The sequence below is a fragment of the Malania oleifera genome, chromosome 7 (assembly GCF_029873635.1).
Source record: "Malania oleifera isolate guangnan ecotype guangnan chromosome 7, ASM2987363v1, whole genome shotgun sequence".
Taxonomy (NCBI): domain Eukaryota; kingdom Viridiplantae; phylum Streptophyta; class Magnoliopsida; order Santalales; family Ximeniaceae; genus Malania; species Malania oleifera.
The window spans coordinates 21,116,734-21,133,736 of NC_080423.1; the positions used below are offsets into that span (position 1 = coordinate 21,116,734).

At 37.4% G+C, this 17,003-nt stretch overlaps 1 protein-coding gene across 1 annotated transcript in view; it reads left to right on the forward strand.

Moving 5' to 3' along the window:
* Positions 1-17,003, forward strand: part of LOC131160038 (iron-sulfur assembly protein IscA-like 2, mitochondrial) — a 35,386-nt gene that overhangs the window by 15,705 nt on the left and 2,678 nt on the right. The window contains exons 2-3 of the mRNA XM_058115324.1: positions 4,627-4,757; positions 4,863-4,971. Of these exons, the coding sequence (XP_057971307.1) occupies positions 4,627-4,757; positions 4,863-4,971 (240 nt within the window). The remainder of the gene's footprint in view (positions 1-4,626; positions 4,758-4,862; positions 4,972-17,003) is intronic.

A 17,003-nucleotide genomic window follows, 5' to 3' on the forward strand; every position in this document is an offset into this window, starting at 1 on the left:
ACGTAGGCCACATAGTGCACTAGTGAGAAAGAGTGAGTTTGTTACTTATTACTATGAGGGGCAGTAGAAGGGATACACCTAAAATAACTTGGAATGAAATAGTGAGTAAGGATTTAATAGCCTTGAATTTGTCAAAAGAAATGGTCCATGTTTGCATAAATTGGTGGAAAAGGATTCATGTAGCCAACCCCACCTGGTAGGACTTAAGACTTGGTTTTGTTGTTGTTGTTGTTGTTCAACGTGGTGGAGATGATTGATCATTCCATCAACTCCTTCTCTATCTTAGGCTTGTTTATAAATCTAGATGACAATTTTCTATGGGTTTTCACTGGGGGTCTATGGCCAAGGCATTGGACCTCACTTAAATTTTTTTGGATTGAGCTTTTGGAGATTAAAGGCCATTGGGATGCACCTTGGGTTATTGGAGGAGACTTCAATATGGTGTTGTACCCTCAAGAAAGATGTGGGGGCGGAGTAGAGAATAGATATATGAGAGAGTTCCTAGAATTCACCAATGTGAATGCCTTCATTGATCTCCCTTTGCTTGGTGGTGCTTTCATTTGGTCCAAGTCTAGGGACTCACCTTCCTTCTCGAGAATTGACAGATTCCTTATCTCAGTGCATTGGGATACTGACTTTCCCAAAACCACTCAGGAGCTTCTACCTAGGACCATGTCAAATCATTTCACCATCATTGTTGACACGGGTGGAATCAAATGTGGATCAACCTCATTCCGCTTTGAAAAAATGTGGTTAAAGCACAATGGCTTTAGGGACCTCATTAAGCTTTAGTGGTCCACGCTACATGTTGAGGGGAAAGCCAGCTTTATGCTAGCTTCAAAGCTGAAGGGTTTGAAAGAGAAGCTTAAAGTGTGGAATAAAAGCACCTTTGGGAGCATTCAGGCGAAGAAGACCTTTATTCTAAGAGACATGAAGATCCTTGATGAGCAAGAGCTAAGACAAGGGCTCAGTTCTGATAAAAGGACCAAAAGAGTTTTGTTGAAGAAGGAGCTGACTGGGGCTATTAGCCTTGAAGAGATCTCATGGACGTAGAAATCTAGAGCCTTATGGCTTAGAAGGGAGACTAAAATATCATATTTTTCCACTGAATTGTGAATGCCCATCATAGACTTAACAACATTTCCAACATTGAAATCAGGGAGAACTCCTTAACTAAGGAGGAGGACATCAAAAGGGAAATCTGCAACTCTTTCAAAGCTCTTTATTTTGAATATGAAAGCTGGAGACTTGTAGTGGATGGCATCGATTTTAAAGTATCAGCCCCTCCACCGTAGAGTGGCTTGAGAGACCCTTTAAGCAAGCTGAAAGCCTCCTAGCCATTGGAGATTGCAATGGAGACAAAGTGCCAGGGCCAAAGAGGTTCTCCTTATCATTCTTCTAGTCAAACTGGGGCAAGCTTAAGTAGGATTTTATTGAAACTTTTGAGGAATTCTTTAGATTGGGTAGATTTGTGAGTAGCATCAATGCCACTTTCCTTACCTTGATTCCGAAGAAACTCAAAGCAACCAATGTTAACGATTTTCCTCCAATTAGCTTGATGGGTGGTATCTATAAGATCCTTGCTAAAGTCCTTGCTACGAGGCTTAAAAAGCGACTCTGGAAGTCATTGGCTAATATCAACACGCCTTTGTGGCGGGAAGACAAATCATGGATGCAGCCCTAATAGCTAACGAGATAGTAGATTTATTTATTTATTTATTTATTTTGTCAAAAGGATGGTGTCCAAAGCCCTTTGGACACTCAACTAATCCACCGATATAATGGGCCCGCCCCTTTAACCCTCTCCGCTTAAATATCAAGGTATTATCCCAAATGGAAAGTCATAGCTCTCAAAACTTGAACCTTGGTCATTTAACCAGAAGAGCCTTGAGTTTACCACTTGAGCCACCCTTGGGGGGCAGCAAGGTAGTGGATGCTCACTAGAGGGAACATAAAAATGGGGTGGTGTTACAATAGAAGGGTTGCTCAAAGGCCTTAGAGTTGGCAGGCACAATAGGTCTATGGAGGTCACACATCTCCTGTTTACTGATGACCTGTCATTTTTTGTGAGAATGACCCTCTCACATTCTGAATCTGAGATGTATCTTAGTAGGGTTTGAGGCGGTTTTAGGTTTGAAAGTTAACCTTGGAAAAAGTGAAACCATTTTGGTTGGAGAAAATGTAGATGGGCCTCTCCTTGCTGGTCTTTTGGGCTGCAAAATGGGTACTTCCCCTATTAACTACTTTGGGCTACCTCTCGGCGCCAAATTCAAAGATAAAGGATTGTGGAATCCCATTACTGGAAAAACTGAAAAATGTTGGCTGGATGGGAGAGAAATTTCTTATCAAAAGGTGACGAAGTCACTCTAATCAAAACAGCTTGACAAATCTCCCTGTTTACTGCATGTCTCTCCTTCCCCTACCAACTTAAGTTGCCTAGAGACTTGAAGGAATTCAAAGGAGGTTTCTTTGGGGGAGCTTTGGGGCGGAATTCAAATTTCACCTTGTCAAATGGGACATGGTGAAACAACCCTTTCATTTAGGAGGCTTGGGTTTGAAGTCCCTCCACATTTTCAATAAATCCCTGTAGGGAAATGGTTATGGAGATGCATGATTGAGAAAGACCACTTTTGGCAGGGAATCATTGCTGTGAAATATGGGCTTGAACATAATGACTGGATCTCCTAGGCTAACAGAGAATCACATGGTGTAGGGGCGTGGAATTTCATTAGGAAAAGCTGGAATTTTTTTGCTTCTTGTATCAGGTATCAAGGGAGGAGGGGTGATAACATTTATTTTTGGCATGACTTGTGGTGCAATCAAGAAGCCCTTAGTGCCTTATTTCCAGCCATCTATAACTTGGCATGTCATAAAGATGCCTGCATCAGTAACACCTTGAAACCTCACATCAGGGGCTCTTGTGGAACATCTTCTTCCTTAGAAATGTGGAAGATTGGGAATTCAACCAGTCACGGATTTCTACAGCTTTCTTTACAGCTTCCAACACTATAATAGCACTGATCTTCCTATTTGGGCCTTAGATGAGAAGGGGGCCTTCACTGTTAGATCCTTCCACAGGAAGCTCATCTTTTGGAGTAAAATAACTTCAATTTCCCTTGGACTCAGATTTGGAAGACAGCAGCCCCACAAAAGTTGCCTTCCTTGCATGGAAGGCTACCCATGGTAAGATTTTGACTATGGATAATATGAAAAGAAGGGGTCAGTCAGTACCCAACAGATGTCCCCTTTGCATGGCTGATGCAGAATCTGTTGAGCACATCTTCCTCCACTGTGCTTGGACAAGGATTCTCTGGAATATGGCACTGATTCTGATCGGACAAAGGTGGGTTATCGCTAACTCTGTGGGAGGGGAGCTCTGGGCCTGGAAAGGGATTCAGGCAACAAAGGAGAAGATAAAGACTATGTCCCTCATCCCCTTGCATTTTTCTAGTGCTCTTGGAAAGAGAGGAATAGGTGAGTGTATTCAACCTCGACAATCCAAAACAGGAAAGAACACTGGTTCACTGTGGTCAATAGCTGGCATAGTAGAACTGTTATTAATGATTATGACGTAATCTTTTATTTGTGACACCCTTCAGGGTGTGTGATTTAATGTATCATGGGCTGGCATCCCCTTGATGCTTCTTCAATAAAGTTTCCTTTATTTAATAAAATATATATGTATGTATATATATATATATATATATATATATATGAACAAAAACAAAAAACCATTACAAAAGCAGTGCCTTCCAGTCTCTAATGAGGTTAGACAGCGGAAGACCCCTAAAGAAACTCAAGGAGTGCACCCACAAAGAGGCAAGGAAAGTAACTCTATCCACAGAAATCGTGAGGAGGTCGATTGACTTTGTGGAATAAGCATTTTGGATTGTTTGTTGTGTGTTGTGGGTTCCCTATTTCTTTAGATGTTTTAGGAGGTGTGAGGATACAAAAAGTTTAGTCATCTGCAGTTTTTCTATTTTTTGAGTGGCCTGGATGGAGAGGAATGATCACATTTTTTGTGATCACTAATTGCCTATTCATTTGATTTGGGACAGGATGATCTTTTTTCACATCATTGTGGGTGTTCTCTTGTTGTTTTAGAGGCTCTCATTGCCCTGCTTCAGTGTGATTGGATGGCTTTGTTAGCTTGATCTTTTGTATATAGTGTTGGTTTTTTTCTTTTTTGTATCTAGTTTTATTTTGGAGGCCATCCTTCCTGTACATTCTGCTTTTCTTAATAAAACCTATTTTTCTAAGAAAAATATCAATTAGTTTCATCGGAACAACAAACCAAGTGAATGTTATGGTTTGCATTTAACTCCTCAAGTCTATGTTTTATGAATTACTAGGATAAGCTTGTGCAGATCTCGAGCTTGAAGAATAATAATCTTTTTCGAATTATTATGTTTGAAATATTTTTTTTTAAAAAAAGAAAAAGACCGATTGGTCCATATAGCTTAGACAGATCCTTGACATAAATTTTCAAAAAAAAAATAAAAATAAAAAAAATCAAAATAATCTCAAACTTTGGTTCGAGAATTTTGAGCTCATAGAGAGCCTTGTGGTTGTTTTAATGTATAGACGTGGATGCACTTTTCACTTGACTTTGCAAATGTCATACAGAGGTTGAAAGAACTGCAAGACAATGAAGCATCAGCAAAGGAAAAGTTGCTTCGCTTGAGTGTGGAAACTGGTGGCTGTTCTGGATTCCAATATGCATTCTCGCTAGATGATAAAACTAATTCAGATGACAGGTTCTCTCATGTTATTTGTAGCTGCTTGCTATATGTTGCCTTCAAAATAATTCATACGTTCCATTTTGCTTTAATTTCACTGATTTATCTTTTCAATATATGTAGAATTTTTGAAAGGAAAGGAGTTAAATTGGTGGTTGATGACATATCATATGGTTTTGTAAAGGGGGCAACTGTTGATTATGTTGAGGAGCTAATTCGATCTGCCTTCCTGGTAAGTCACACTACCCATTGTTTGATTTTTTATATTATTCTGAACTGGAGGCCTGTAAATGCTTGTTATAACTGTGTTCCGCGTACCCAGAAAAGAAAAAAAACAATGCTCCACCAGGTTAGCTCATTGCTGTATGATATTATCTTGAAAAAAGTTGAAACAGAACAGAGTAGGCTTCTTTCTTACTAACAATAGGTCATCACTCATCCGGTGATGACCTACATATAAGCACAGGCTTTCAAAGGCTTCTTGCTAATTCTTTACATTTAGCCACCACATCAACTCCAATCTGGAATGACCTACATGCAGTGGACTGCTAATTCCACATAGGATGCCTTTCGACATGCTACTTTAGGCATAGGCTTAGGAATCTAGGAGTTAAATGTTAAATGTGGAAATTATGTTCCTCTTTTTTTGTTTTTTCTAGTTATTTATAGCTGTTATATAGATGTGCTTTTCTTAAGTGTAGTATGTTTCAATAATTGTACGTGCATTGTGGAGCAGCTAGTTGACAATTTGATTTCAATCAGGAAAACTTCCCTCTCTGTTTCTATTTTGTCCATACATTCTGTCTTGTTCCTTGTTTCTTCTTCTTCTTCTTCTCCCCCCTCCCTTCCTTTCATTCGTTTCTATCCTACAAGAAGTTTGGTATCATAAACGCAAACCTTGAACTTAACCACAATTGCTACCAAAGTCACAAAGCAAAAGACTGCCTGAGGTTGCAGCACTGCTCATTGTGACTGCTGACCTTTTTGAACACTGCTTCGTTGGAAGGATTTCATAACACCTGCACCACCATTTATGACTGAACTTTCTGATTGGTACAACTTGAGCATAGTAGTGAAAGGCCCAAGGCACACGGAGGCACAAAGGGTACTTGGAGCCGAGGCGTGAAGCATGTGAGAAAGCCGTGAACCTACTGAAGTTAATAGCACAGGAGTGAGTTATTTAGTCTAGGAACTTGTCATATTCTTTGCCTTGTTTCTAGGTTTATTTAATGAGTTGTTAAGTCTCTAGAATATTAAAATTTCCCACCTATTCCCCATGTACTCTGCCCTATAAATAGTGGCCTTATCCCAGTCATTTTAAGTAGTGAAAAAATAGAAAAGAATCTCAAAAAATCCAGCAAAAAGTGCTGCAGCACTGTAGCTTTTTATCTATGTAATTTCTTCATCAAGTCAGTAAATTAAAGAGGCATTTTCGGTATTTTTTCTTCTCTTTTTTTTTTTCTGTTTTTCTATTCTTCAGTTCCAACAAAATTTGGTATCAGAGCTAGGTTGTCCAGCACCTTTTCCTCTGCTGGAACTATGTTCAATTATTCTCAAAACCAAGTACCCATCTTTGAAGGAGAAAATTATGGGTACTGGGCTGATCAAATGAAAATTTTCTTCATTGCACGAGACTTATTGGAGATTATTGAAGGGTATGATGATTCAACTTCAGCAAATGATGATTCATCCTCTACAAACACAAGCACAGCAACCTCATCTCAGAGATCTGCCCAGAGCAAAGAAAAAATAAAAAATAATGCTCTTACTTTGAGTTATCTTCATCAAGGGATCAGCAAGACAATCTATCCCCGTATCTTTGGCATTCAAAAGGCTAAAGACGCATGGGAAACACTGCGAAAGGAATTTCAAGGAAACAATAAAGTAGGCTTGATCCGACTACAATCTGTTTGGAGGAACTTTGATTGCTTGGCAATGAAAGATTTTGAAAGCATCAAAGATTTTTTCTCCAAGGTTGCTGAAATAGTCAACCAAATCAGAGCTTATGGTGATTGGATAGAAGAAAAAAAGATCGTTGAAAAAATTCTCAAAAGTTTACCACCAAAATTTGATCATGTAGCTATAGCAATTGAAGAATCAAAGGACCTCTCAATTATGACCATGTTTGACCTCTGTGGTTCTTTAGAATCACATGAGTAAAGAATTAAAAGATCTTTAGGTCAGCCCTTGGAGCAGGCTTTGCAATCAAAGCTCAATTTGAACTGGAAAAATCAAGAGAGGAAGGAAAATTTTCAGCAACAAGACCAGTCTCAAAGAGGCCAAAATAATCAGTCCCGTGGTCATGGAAGAGGTCGTGGCAGAGGCAGGAATTTTCAGCCTCAAAGGTTCAGCAATCAAGGACATAATTGCATCATATGCAAGAAGTCAAATCACACCTCAGCCGAATGCTATTTAAGGTGTAAAAGGTGCCGCATTCCAAGCCATTTATACCGGGATTGTTGGCACAAGAAGAATGAAAATTCAAAAGCAAATTTCAGCTAGGAAAATGATGAAGAGCATGTGTTTCTCACTTGTCTCAATGCTGAAAGCAACGACGACAAGGTTTGGTACCTTGACAGTGGCTGCAGCAGTTAGTCAGGTAACCGTGAGTTATTTGTTTAAATTGATGAAAATGCTTCAAATTCCGTTATTCTTGGTGATGGGAAATTTGTAAAAGTTGAAGGAAAATGTGTAATAGCAGTGTAGTCCATATCAGGTGAGCAAAAATTCATCCATGATGTTCTTTATGTCCCAAGTCTTGCTCACAATCTCTTAAGTGTGGGGTAGTTAATTCGAAAAGGATATCAAGTCCATTTCAAAGGAAATGAATGCAGAATCATAGACAAGAAGAAGAACTCACTGATGGCCAAAGTTGAGATGACTCGAAACAAGGTTTTTCCACTCTCCATCAACTACACAAGTCTAGTGGCTTTGAAGAGTGAAATTTCAGACGAATCTCAACTATGATATCTCATATATGGGCATTTAAATCATAAGGGACTGCGGCTTCTCAAGCAAAAGGATATGGTTCGTGTTCTTCCCCAAATAAATCAAATTGAAGGAGTTTGTGAAGGCTGTATTTACGGGAAGATGCACCGCCTTCTTTTCCCCAAAACTTATTGGAGGGCTAAAGCTCCTTTGGAGCTTGTTCATGCGGATATATTTGGTCCCACAAAAACACCATCTCTTGGAAACAAAAGGTATTTTACCCTTTTTGTTGATGATTTTACTAGAATAATATGGTTGTATTTTATTTAGCAAAAATCAGATGCCTTCTCAATATTTCTAGAGTTCAAAGCCCTCGCTGAAGGCAAAGTGGGCTGAAAATGAAGACCTTAAGAACTGATTGTGGAGGTGAATTCATATATCACTCGTTCATGAATTATTGTAAGAAGGAAGGCATTCAAAGGCAACTAATAGTGAGTAGAAGCTTTTAGCAGAACGGAGTTGTTGAAAGAAAGAACCGGACCATTGTTGAATTGGCTCAGAGCATGTTAAAAGGTAAAAGACTTCCTAATTCTCTTTGGGTTGAAGCTGTACATACCACTGTTTATATCTTAAACAGGTCACCAACAAAATTAGTGAAGAATAGAACTCCCTATGAGACTTGGAGTGGGAGAAAACTCGATGTTAGCCATCTGAAAGTGTTTGGTTGTCTAGCCTACTCACTCAACAAAGCTCCTAATAAGGACAAGTTTGATCAAAAGGGAGAAAAGCTTCTGTTTATTGGGTATAGCAATGAATCAAAGGCCTACCGACTATTGAATCCTGTTAATCACCAGCTGATAATGGCAAGAGATGTCATCTTTGAGGAAAGGGGAGTATGGCAGTGAACTTCCAGCAGCCAGAACTCAACATATAATCCATATTTTGTACCAGTTGAAGCAACAAGACCTAAATCGGCTACTAAATCTCAGAATCCAGCAATTTCAGAAGCTGAAATTGCACCTAGGAACCTTAGTTCAAAATCTGAAAATTTAGAAAATGAAGGAACTTCATTCTCTTCAACTGTCCTAAGAAGATCTGAAAGAGTTAGAAGACCTCCAGAGAGGTATGGTGATTTTAGAAGCTATTTTTCTAATGAAAATTCAGAATTTGCTCTTTTCTCTTGTGAGCCACAGAATTTTGAAGATGCAATGAAGGATAAAAAATGGAAAAAGGCCATGGAAGAAGAGCGGAACATGATTGAAAAGAACAACACATGAAAGCTTGTGGATCCTAAGGCAAAAACATTATTGATCTCAAGTGGGTTTACAAAACCAAGTACAAGGATGGTTTCATTCAAAAGTATAAGGCCAGATTGGTTGCCAAAGGTTATTCTCCACAACCTGGAGTTGATTTCAACGAGACCTTTGCATCGTTTGCAAGAATTGAGACAATTCGGCTTGTACTTGCAATAGCTGTCAAATTGGAGTTAAATGTGTATCAAATGGATGTTAAATCTGCGTTTCTCAACGGAGAATTGAATGAGGAAGTTTATGTTGAGCAGCCACATGGATATGAAGTGAAGGGCAAAGAAGAAAAGGTGTACAAACTAAACAAGGTTTTGTATGGCTTCAAACAAGCTCCATGAGCTTGGAACAGTAAGATTGATTCTTATTTCTGAATTTAGGATTTCATAAAAGCTCTCATGAACCATCTCTTTATTTTTTTTTTAAAAGAAACTGATTTCATCATTGTTTGCTTGTACATTGATGATCTGATTTACTTTGGAAGCAATCTTCATTTACTTTCTAATTTCAAGCACTCAATGATGAAAAATTTTGAGATGACAAACTTAAGGATCATGAAGTATTTCCTCGGGGGATGCAAGTTAAACAAAGAAGGGAAATTTTCATTTCCCAAGAAAAGTATGCAGCTGATATCTTGAAGAAATTTCGTATAAAGGATTGTAAGGCTGTAAGTACTCCTATGGCTCTAAATGAAAAATTAAATTCTGATGATGGAGCTAAAAAATTTGACGAAATCAGTATAGGAGTTTAGTTGGATCCCTTACTTACTTGACTCATACTAGGCCTGATATTACACAAGCTATTAGTATGTTGTCTAGGTTCATGCACAGCCCAAGTGTACTGCATTATGCAGCGGCAAAAAGGGTATTAAGATACCTCAAAGGCACACTAAAACTTGGACTGAAGTACAACAAAGATTCTGAGTTTGTTTTGACCGGTTTCATTGACAGTGATTGGGCTGGATTAGTTGATGATCGAAAAAGCACATCGACATAAGTTTTTTGCCTTGGAAATGGCACCATTTCAGGGTGTTCAAGAAAGCAAAGCACTATTGCCTTGTCATATGCAAAAGCAGAATATATTTCAGCAATAGAGGCTGCTTGTGAAGGAGTTTGGCTGAGGAAACTACTTAGTGATTTAGGGCTGAAGCAAGAGGGTCCTACAACCATTTATTGTGATAATATGTCAGCAATAGCTCTAACTAAGAACCCAGTTTTTCATGCCAGGACAAAGCATATTGAGGTCAGACATCACTTTATTCGTGACCTTGTGCAGAAGGAAGAAATTCAGCTAGAATTCATCAGCACTAATAAACAACCAGCAGACATGCTCACAAAACCTATTACTACTGAGAAGTTTTTGAAGTTCAGAGACATGTTAGGACGCATGACTTTAGAGGGGAATTTGTGAGAATGCCATAAACCTACTCAAGTTAGTTAATTCAATTATTTAGTTGAAAAGTCAGCAGACAACTCAGCTTACAGTCAGCAGAACATTCATCAATGAAATTATTCAGTCAGCAAGTTGCAGCCAGTGTGATTCTTAGTCAAAGTTCTGTTCAATTTTTCAAAGTGGAATACAGCTGTCATCCATTAATAGCACAGGAGTGAGTTATTTAGTCTAGGAACTTGTCATATTCTTTGCCGTGTTTCTAGGGTTAAGTCCCTAGAATATTAAAATTACCCATTTATTCCCCATGTACTCTGCCCTATAAATAGTGGCCTTATCCTAGTCAATTTAAGTAGTGAAAAAATAGAAAAGAATCTCAAAAAATCCAGCAAAAAGTGCTGCAGCACTGTAGCTTTTTATATATGTAATTTCTCCATCAAGTCAGTAAATTAAAGAGGCATTTTTCAGTATTTTTTCTTCTCTGTTTTTTCTGTTTTTCTATTCTTCAGTTCCAACAAAGCGAAGGCGTGCGCCTTAGGAAGGTGAGGTGCATAATTATTAAAATTGTGTCCAATGCCTATTTGATGGATAATTGATATATATGAACACATCAATAGTAAGATTTAAGCCCTGGTATCCTAAATGCAAAAGCAGTGTATGGTTTGTAAACTGTATTTCCAAACAAAACAGCAGCTAAATTCCGTAAAAAATGTTATATATTAATTGTAAACTTGCATTAAACGACATAATTAATTACATATTATATAATATTAAATTAATGGCTTAATGCAAGTTAATCTATAACTTGTGAAGAGCAGGGCAGCCTGCCAGCCACCAGCAGGCAGCAGACAGCAGAAGAAGAAGAAAACGCCTTACTAGTTTGAAGCAGCCTGACGACTCACGAAGACTGGTGATGACGACTTGCTGGCTCGAAGTTTGAAGCAGCCTGAAGATTGACAAAGACTGACGATGATGACTTGCTGGCTCAAAGCCTCTAGCTTGTTCGAAGACTCTGGGGAAGGCTCTCTTGCTGGCGGAAGACTCAAAGACAAAGGGCCCTTGTGAAAGCTCTCTTGCTGGCAAAGGCTCAAAGACTCAAAGACTTGAAGATGAAGGTGTTTCATGCTGGTTTGAAGGCTCGAAGACGAAGGTTGTGCTGATTCGAAGGCTCAAACCTTGAAGGCAAAGGGCTCTTGAGAAGGCTCTCTTGCTAGCAAAGGCTCAAAGACTCAAAGACGTGAAGATGAAGGTGTTTTGTGCTAGTTCGAAGGCTCGAAGATGAAGGGCTCTTGAGAAGGCTCTCTTGCTGGTAAAGGCTCAAAGACGTGATGAAGAAGGTGTTTCATGCTAGTTCGAAGGCTCTAAGATGAAGCTTGGACATGCTAGTTCGAGTCGAAGCCTCTGGCTAGTGCTAGGGCTGGTTTGAAGGCTCTAGCTCTTGCTATGTCTACCGAAGCCTTGCATTTTCTTTCTTGAAAGGTTGAAAAAAAAAAAAATGAAGTTAAGAGCTCAAATATCTCAAGGAGTGACTTAGTGCACCTTGAGCCTCATTGTGCTTCACTGCGCCTCTTGAAGTTTGCCTCGCCTCAACCTTGGTAAGGTGGTAGATGCTTTTGACTACTATGGGCCCAAAGATTTGGTTGATAAACTGCCTTCCCTCCCACACACCCAACCCCCCCCCCCCCCTTCTCATTACACCACCACCACCTGTAGAGGATGTTTATCATTAAGAAGTACCTTTAGAGAATTATGGGCTCGAACAACCCCCTATGAATACTGTATATGAGCTGAAACATGGCTATGACAATCATCAAGAAGAATAGAAAGAAATAGTAAATATGTTAATGAAACCAATAGGATTGAAACACAAATAGAGATATGATACGAGAGAGACTGGTGATTGCTCTATGTATACCTCTGCCACATTTTCACAAAGCTCTTTTGATTAGTCAAGCTCAATTGTCCATTTCCAATGCCTTTATGAGGTCTTATAGGGAATAATTGCTTCTCAATCAACAATAATGGTTAGTCTTTGAGGAAAAGGAAATTTAGATGCAGTTTTTTCCATTAATCTTTTAGAGGTAAGAGAATGGGTAACGAGGGAGTTACAATAAGACATCCTTCCTCTACATCAATAGAAACTAGTTGCAAAGAATGCAACCTAAATAGAGAACTAAACTCAATGTAATAGGGCTAACCAATTTCGCTACAAGTCTTCTAGAGAAACATGACAAAAAAAACCATTTGTTGATGCCAATAGCGATGCAAGATATACCACTCTACTCCAAAGCAAATTGTTAGCAATAGCCACACCCTTGAATATTCTAGCATTCTTTCCAACCAAACACACCAAATAATAACCATAACAGTGTAATGCTATAGAGCTTTCCTATCCTTTCCTTTGCCAAAACCCCAAAAAGTAGTGGTATAAAAGGCCTTCAAAGTGCATGGACAGACCCAGTTTTTTCCAAATATACAAAATAACTTATTAGAGGGTAGGCCTTGGATCAACAGTTAGGTTGCTTCTTTGTGACTGGTTGGTCACTGGTTCGAGTCCAAGGAAACAACCTCTCTAAATAAAAATCAGGGGTAAGGCTATGTACACTGTGACGACCCTTCCCCTACTCTCACAAAGCCGGGAGCCTTGTGGCTCGGGGACGCCTTTTTTTTTTATATTTAAATACCAAAGAACTTATTCCAAATAGCCAATGTGAAAGGGCAATGAAGAAAGAGACATGCACAAGTCTCTTTACTCTTCATACGAAGGACACAAAAGTTGGGGGGACATGGCATTATTAGGTCTTCTCTTATAAAGCAAATCGTTGGTATTAATTCTTTCAAGTATTGCTGTCCAAATAAAAGATTTTATTTTTAGGGAGCTTTAGCATTCTAAATCAAAGGGTACAAAGCAAAAGGACCCATAGTAGAATCACAAGTCAAGTAGGTGTGAAAAATGATTTTCAAGAAAATTTCCCAAAAGGATCTAAACATTAAACCCTCAATGAACATGAAAAAAATTGAGCAACCTAGATTTCTCCTAAAATGGAAGCTCCAAGAATGCCCATTTTCTTGCAAAAGAAGAAAAGCAAAAATCAGGGTGTCATGAAGATTCGATAAATGAAAAATACGAGGGTAAGTACTAGCCAAAGGAATCTCCCCCACCCAATGATCCTCCCAATAGTGAATATGCTCCCCATTACCCACTGTATAATGATTTTAGGAAGGAAACTAATAATAAATCTAAGATACTAACTTCCAAGGACTCGAATAAGTAGTGTTAATTCCTACTTTAGCATCCCACTTGTTTTCTAGCATTCCAAATTTATAGCAAATTACGTTTTTCCAAAGAGAATTAGGTTCTAAAGGAAAACACCATAACCATTTCCCCACCAAAGAGATGTTTTTGGACACTAGGTTACCAAGACCCAAGCCTCCCTTTAGGCCTACAAACAATCTTCCATCCTACAAGACTATCTCTACAACCCTCTCCTCCGCTTGACCGCAAGAAATCCCTCATTAATTTTGCCTTTGTGCCAATCTCACAGGGATTCTAAAAATAGAAAGGTACGACAAAGGGATGGAAGATCGACAAGCGTGGATTAGGGCAACACAACACCCTAAAGTGAAGAAAGCTCCTTTCACCAGTCCAGTCTCCTAGCCACTCTCAAAAATAGGGTCCCAGAAAGAGCCTGCATTGGGAGTACCACCTGGGGGAGACCTAAATAAGTAATAGGCTAAGTCAAAATGGCACAACCAGCTACCATAGAAAAAGGATCCACAATAATACCTAGACCCACTAGGAAAAGGATACACATTGATACCCAAACTCTCCAGAATGCTCATGGAGAAATTAATTTTCAGCCTAGACACTTTCTTAAACACTTGTAAGATAGTCAACAAATTAAAGAAGCAACTTATGTTGTCTGACAGGAAAAGAGTAATGTCATCTGGGAATTGAAGATGAGAAATGATGCAATTCTCATAATCTACCTTAATCCCCTCCACCAACCCTCTATCTACACGTTTCAACAATCCTACTCAAGACATTAACCAAAATAGTAAATAGAAATGAAGGGATTAAAATATAATTTATAATTACTATAATTTAAAAAAATATATCTATAAATTTAATTCTATAATTTATTAAAATATAATTTTTTATTATAATAATATATTAAAATTATTATTAAGTTATATTATATAATTATTAAAATACTGTTGTTAAAAATTTTAATTTATTAAAATAATGTTTAGAATATTAAATTTCATATATTAATATTTTTGTGATAATAACTTATATATTTCAGTAATATATGAATTAAAATAACTAAATCATAAATATTCGAGTTATTTTAATAATTATTAATATAATTTATGCTTCTTTAAGTTTAATAAATATTTTTATCTATAAGATTTAGTTATATAATTTATGAAACTATAATTTTTAAATCGTTAATAAAATGTTAATAATATTATATCTATGGCTTCTATTTTTTAAAAATAATAAAAAAATATAAAAAATAATAAAAAATTAAATAGTATAAGGGCATTTTGGGATAATTGTAGATAGTTATAGAGGTATTTTGGGATAATTATGAGTTGTTATAGGGATACATTTAACATAATTAAAGGGTATTTTGGGATGGTTGTGGGTAGCTAAAGGAATATTTTGAAATAATCATTGGTAAATATAGGGATAAATTTGAAATTTTTTAAAGATGACACCAAATAGGGGAATCCCCTTTATAGTAGTATAAATGATTAAATTACAAGTTTTTCAAACTTAAACTGTTGCTAGAAGTATGAGTTTGCTACTAACAATAAAACTTCCAAAAAAGTGTCACAAGCTAGAAATTCACTTTAAATAATAAATTTTATTTTTTAAGTACATATAATAGGCATTTTTTTTTAGATGCCAAACACTTTAAGCAAGAAGCAAAATTCTTAAGGAGGGAGCATCAAAGGAAGCTATCCATCATTTTTTTTCCCCCAATGTTAGGAGTCATTCGGTTATTTGCAAAGATCAAAGTTGGTGGTTAAGAGCTCATTGTGGTTCTTTATGCTTTGTTCTCTATCCTTATTTTGGATTTTGGTGATTAAAAAATAAATGATTAATGAATTAGTTTGAAGATCTGCAACTACAAATTTTTATTTTGATAGTTTGGATGAGGAAGGGGAGCCTAGGCATAATAGTAAGGTTGTCGCTGTATGACCTAGGGGTCATGGGTTCGAAGCGTAGAAACAGCCTCTTGAAAAAACGATAGGTAAAGTTGTGGACTATAGACCCATCGTGGTCCGCCCCTTCCCCCAACCCCGCATATGCAGGAGCTTTGTGCATTGGGCTGCCCTTTTTTTTATAGTTTGGAAGAAAAGTTTTGTATTATTGAGAAAGCATATCAACCTTTACGATGAAGCGTGAAGGGTTTAGTTTGGCCTGGGTGGTCAAACATGTTAAAACATATTAAAGCTTCAGGCTGAAATGAAGGGTGCATTACATTATGAAGTTTAGCAAATGCTAGTTTCAAATTCTCAATGAAATGTTAAATGTTCTTGTTGCAAATGCCAATGTGAATCACAGTGCATTCCGTTGGAACTCTGAAAACAGCATGGAATCAGAATCAGTTGATTGCTGCCTGGTTGGTGACGTAAACTGAAACAAAGACAATTTTTTAGATCATAAAAAGATGTATTAAGACAAGAAGATAAATTATCTAAAGGAGAACAAGAAACCATCAAGAAAAAATAAAAATAACGAAAGAAAATAAAACCCCTCCATAAACACTTTTGATTGTGTAATTCACCAAGTTTGCTAATGCCTGCTGACCCTTTTTTCACTTTCTTTTACACCCATTTAAACGAACTTTGTTTCCTTCAGGATCATACAGCGACAACCCCATCTTATCCATCAAATTTTGAGCGTATAAGTCTTTCCCATTTACCTCCTCCAGTGTGGTGGGAAAAGGCCCATTCTTCTATTGCTGCTGCTGGTTCTATCAATCTCAAAAATAGAGACATGCTCCAAACTTATATCAGAGATGATGGCCCATATGAATATATCCCCAAGTTATCAGACAATTCAAAACAGCCATACTGTTCCCAAACCTCATTTAAAACACAAACTGCCCTCATAAGCAAACTTACTAGTGTCATCACTATCATTGTCCGACACATCACCCCTTCTTTTCTTCTCCTTGCAGACCCTCTCATCTGGGCCCCCTTTCTGAGTGAGTATTCCACATTTCCCACTTTTTCTTTAGCATTTCTTCTTCAAGTTTGTGGTTGTCCCATTAGAATTATCTAGCTTCTCTTCAAATAATATTCAGTTCAACACTTGCCTGCCGCACTGCCATCTGATGAGCATAAACTTTTCTAAATCCTTATCATGGATCCTTCCCTTATGATTTGAATCAAAGACGTTTATATTTATTCTATTTGCTTCTATTTATTTATTATTTATAAAGGATTGATTAAAGAATTCAAATTTTCTATTTTTATTTTTTATAAATATATTTTACAAATCAAATATAATTTGATAATATTATTTTATATTCAATTAATAAATTATATTAAAATATTAAATATATTAAGTATTAAGTTAATAAGTTAATTAAAGTTAAACGTGATCAATTTATGCTTTTTCTTG